We start from the raw sequence: 4,757 nt of genomic DNA, 5'->3' as shown, positions 1-4,757 counted from the left end.
TCACGGCACGTCCATACTATGTTGTTGAAGACTGTAGTAAGTTTCTACCAAGCTCATCCCGTCCTTAATACGTCCTCACTACGATTTCACTGCGCGCAAGCCACGACCGAATCACGTTCTGTTCTCCCCCACACACTGGTATAAAAACTGAACAAAAGTTGCATATGACCATTGCTTCTTTGGAATCATGGAAAGGCCAGACCAAGAAATATTGATGGAGATGTTGATGCATATTCAGTATATGGCACTTAACGACCAAGCTGCTATATTGTTACTAAGGCGAAGGAGGAGGAGAATCGTAAGGCAGCGTAGATCTTGCTGGGTACGACCTTGGCTTTCTGTTGAAAGACTTCAGTTTGGCCATTATGATCAACTGATGAATGAATTGAGGATGGAGGATCAACAGTCCTGAAGGTTCTGAGCTGTATTTATACTGAATCTGGATCTGATTCAGCTGCTGCAAAGCGTGGCGACATCGGCGCGGAAACGTGGTAGAACCGTAGTAAGATCGTGGTAGAATCGTAGTAAGATCGTGGTACAATCGTGGCAGAAGCGTAGGAAACTCGTGTTGCAGTCGTGGGAGTCGTGGTGAGAGCGTAGTTAGAACGTGATGGACGTAGTGGGAGCGTAGTAAGAACTTGATGAACGTAGTGAGAACGTGGTGAAATCGTAACAAGGCCGTAGTTTAATCGTAGTGGAGTCGTGATAAGAGCGTAGTGAGGACGCCGTAACATCGTGAAGACAGACAAAATTACAAATTCATGCCGTTCGCACTACGATCTCACCACGATCTAAAAAAAATTATAGAACGTAGTGAGGTCGTGATGTAGTGTGACAGGGCCACAAGGAGAATTAATGGTTAGGACTTATATGTACGTAAAACAGATAAATCAAAGTAATTGGGACGATGTTCGTTCACATAAACAAAACTAAGAGGAATTTAAATTACATGTACATCCCACGAGAGGCAGTGTGTCCGGTTGGTGGCCACGGGTCCTGCGTCCACCTACACGATTCCAACATTTTAATTTTTTGTGAAAGCAGGAAACTATATTAGCCTAGTATAGTGGCCTTCCGAGTGCTACATGGTTTTACGAATCACAGAAACATCCACCAGGACGATGAATGTGAAGTTGTGGTTTCCTTTTCCGACGAGTTAGTCTCATTGAATTTGGAAAACCCAGAGGTGTCTGATGGAGAATCGAATCTTTCTGAAGAAAAGGTTTCTCGTTGGGGTGATTTTGTCGGTAGCACTTCCGGTGTGGATCAGCGGTAAGATTTTATAAGAATGCTACAGATAAGCACGATCTGATTAAATAATAATAAAAAAAAAACCCGCCAGTAACGAGCGGAATATGAACTTTTTATACATGTATAACGAGATGTATAATTAATTGTTGATTTTATAACCATGCTTTTCATTGCATGGGGTTGGAATGGTTCCCCTTGAGGAACTGTTCCAAAGTATACCTTATAAATGACAAAGGTATTCTATATTGATTGTTATTGTAAGACTGCAATAAGAATGTATTTTTTAGGTTCTAATATCCAACCAGGTAACAAGAAAGACACATGGTCAGCGTGGCTGTCGTGTAGTGAATCTTGTGACGGTGGACTGCAATCTAGGGCCCGGGATGTGTGTCCACCTGAACTCGAGAACACCTGTACAGTAATCGAGAGTCGTAGATGTAACGAATTTTCTTGCGATGAAATACCAAGTAAGCTTACTTTCCTTTGTCACTCTACAGTAAGATTTACATACTCAGATGATTACGTTCATTAGTGCCGTTTTCCTGCTTACTGTAGATTGGGAAATAATCACGATGGTTTTAATTTCACTATGTTCACGATTTATCTTTTCTTCGCGAAATTAAACCCATAGTGAATAATGAAGTAAAAATATTTGAATGCGGCTATAATTAAAAACAAAGAGAGATAACTTTTACTTTTGGGGACGGGATACTATGATCAGCTTGGGAAAAGTATTGAATAGTTACATCATTTAACATATGAATGCATACACACAATATGAAAATTTAGTATGTCCCAGTCTTTAGGAAAGTTGTATGAGGGGTAACATTTATCGGTGAGACCCCAGTTGGGTAGGGAGCAATATACCAGGCATCGTTGCCGCTATTACCACAGTTATTTGACGCTTGTCGCCGACACCTTTAATTGGCGCCTACTTAGCACCTAAGGATAATTGAGAAGATAATTGATCTTAATTCATTTATTAAATTGTTCAAAATAGATGATTTAAATGTGTTTTCATGGCATTGTATTTTGTACATGTTGATACATAGAATTTGGGGGTTTTATCGCAAGCTTTCCGTTTTTCACCCAGTTTAAAATAGACATGTTAACTCTCCAAAGGCTACCTTGAAAATGAAATCATTAAATGACCACACAAAACGTAAGTTTCTTGTGAATATTACTCAGCAGTTGATACTACTAGTCGCAGACTGCGGGTCATCTCAGTGACAAAGTAGACATATCACCGAGACTGAGCGCGCGAAATTTAAAAAGTAGATAATCCTATAGCGTGAAAATAAAACCATCGCGATTGGTACCCTTGTAACAAATCGTGAAATTTTAACAACGTGGAATTAAACCAACTTACAGTATTCACTTGATCTGTTTAGGTTCATCATCGCCACGATCCACAGCAACAACCTCTTTGGGCACCAGTACGCATGCCCAGAAGAAGTTTCTGACGACTTCTTCATCTGTTCCTTTCACAACTCGACCTGGTATTTGCATTACACATGCTTATATTGCATGATAATAAATCTCTTGAATGATAAATGCATGACGTGTTACTATTTCCACATCATGGTAGAAGATGATATTCAAAATAAATGGGAAAAGAAATACATGTATATTCCTCCTGCATAAATGCGAAGAAGCGTTAGAGAAGATTGAGAGACTCTTCATTAAATATCTCACAGATCAATGTACACCGTAACCTTCTACCATGATTTTATTTTACTTTGGCAGAAGTCCCAGAAGTGACAACTGAATTAGTGACTACACCATTAATTAAGCCTAAACCCAAAACTGTTAGATCCACCACAACCACCTCCACCACAACCCCATCACCAAATCCAGTCGCTGGCCCAAAGTCTGGAACGGATTGTTTAAGATCAAGTACGTGCAAAGTGGCAGACACCCCTTCATTTTTAGTTGATATGGTATCCCTTAACCGTATCTGAAATGTGAATGTCACGCCAGAATTATCCGTTTCTGTGTGGCAGTCATTCCGTAACCTAATCATAAGATTCTGTAACAGTCACGTCTTAACCATGTCTGATCACGTGGTAGTCGAAATTTGATCAGTCTCCTTACATATGTCTGGTCACATGACAGTCACTCCCTCACCTACATGTATTGTGGTCACGTGACAGTCAAATCTGATCACTTCTCCGTACATGTGACTGTTTAAAGTGGTAATCACACCATCGTGAAATCACGTGGTAGTCATGTTCCTAACGATTGTCAAATCGCGTCCTAACGATTGTCAAATCGCGTCCTAACGATATCAGGTCACGTGACAACCACGTCCTAACTGTATCCGGTCACGTAGTGGTCACGATCTGAATGTGTCTATTTGTCATTAATTACAATCATTAATTACAATAATGATTTACAATCACTGACATTACTAACTGCTTTTAATTCCTTGATAACGCAGTATACATTGAATTTCCTTTTCAGATTTTTAAACCCTTATTTAGATTTTCCTATAGTCTTTCCTTTATTGTAGGTTTCATGGTGTTCAGCCTCCTTCTTTGGCACCTATCGTGACCATCACATCTCTACACAAATGACGGGAGCTGAACAAAGAAAAGGACGTTTTGTGTTTGTGATATTTGCGCTTGATTAGATTGAAATGTCTTCATGGGGCCTGGGCACGATTTGAGCTTAACATTGTCAAATTTTGTTTTTCTATTTTCAATGTTAACAATGCTTACTTAACGAAGGTATTTCTAATTGTCAGCAAAAATGCCAATGAGATACTTAGCTCACAAATCTATGTTATGTAAACAAGGCTCGTGTCATGTTTTTGTTTACATAGGTTAAATATACCAATAAAAGTTTCGTTTAAAGCACTTTTTGTAGAATTACAAGTTAATTCTGAACACAAATAAACAGTTTCTAGTGTTTGTCACATCTCATTTTGTTTTAAACATGATATTTTCTATTAAGCAATCTATATGTCAACAAAACATGAAAAACTAACACTGTAAACATTAAACAGGTTTCAACTTGTTTTGCGCTATCTATATATATAATATTTCCAGTACAAATGATTATGTTTCAGGAAATATTTTGGATATGAGTAAGATTAATTAGCATTCAGAATTAAATTATAGAGCAGATATTCACTTCCTTATCATGTCACGTATTTAGTTTGATTGATCAGACAGTATTTCCTTGTGGGTCTGGGAATCCTACATTTAACAGACATCAAAATAGGGAAATAAGCAGCTTGCCACAACTGATATCATACCAAACACAGGGGCCTCCGTGGCCGAGTGGTTAGAGCATCGCGCTCAAAATCACACGGCGCGGGTTCGAATCCTGCTCGCGCCGGTAAGCGAGAAAGTTTCCCAGTTTACTTTCGGAAGGTCTGTGGTCTCTTCCCAGGTACATTGTATCTGGGTTCTCTCTTCCACCAATAAAAACTGGGCGGCACCAGATAACTGAAAAATTGTTGAGTGTGGCGGAAAACATCAATCAATCAATCAACCAATGAA

General features: G+C 39.2%; 1 protein-coding gene across 1 annotated transcript; it reads left to right on the top strand.

The window, feature by feature from the left end:
- Window positions 1-702: 702 nt before the first annotated feature.
- On the top strand, window positions 703-4,381 carry LOC125646104 (mucin-2-like). The gene is made up of 5 exons (XM_048872254.2): window positions 703-1,272; window positions 1,539-1,718; window positions 2,643-2,750; window positions 2,998-3,147; window positions 3,764-4,381. The coding sequence occupies exons 1-5, from the start codon at window positions 1,194-1,196 to the stop codon at window positions 3,802-3,804; spliced, it is 558 nt and encodes a 185-aa protein (XP_048728211.2). The 5' UTR covers window positions 703-1,193; the 3' UTR covers window positions 3,805-4,381.
- The last annotated feature ends 376 nt before the right edge of the window (window positions 4,382-4,757 follow it).

The sequence above is a fragment of the Ostrea edulis genome, chromosome 6 (assembly GCF_947568905.1).
Source record: "Ostrea edulis chromosome 6, xbOstEdul1.1, whole genome shotgun sequence".
NCBI classification, from domain to species: Eukaryota; Metazoa; Mollusca; class Bivalvia; order Ostreida; family Ostreidae; genus Ostrea; species Ostrea edulis.
Note: the sequence above shows the minus strand (reverse complement) of the source record. Positions and strands in the feature narration are given on the sequence as shown.

Excerpts from the sequence above, each read along its gene's own strand:
- LOC125646104 (XM_048872254.2), top strand. The coding sequence starts at position 1,194 with ATGGAGAATCGAATCTTTCTGAAGAAAAGGTTTCTCGTTGGGGTGATT. Across the intron at positions 2,751-2,997 it reads TCCTTTCACAACTCGACCTG|AAGTCCCAGAAGTGACAACT; the intron begins GTATTTGCATTA and ends TTACTTTGGCAG. Across the intron at positions 3,148-3,763 it reads AACGGATTGTTTAAGATCAA|GTTTCATGGTGTTCAGCCTC; the intron begins GTACGTGCAAAG and ends CCTTTATTGTAG.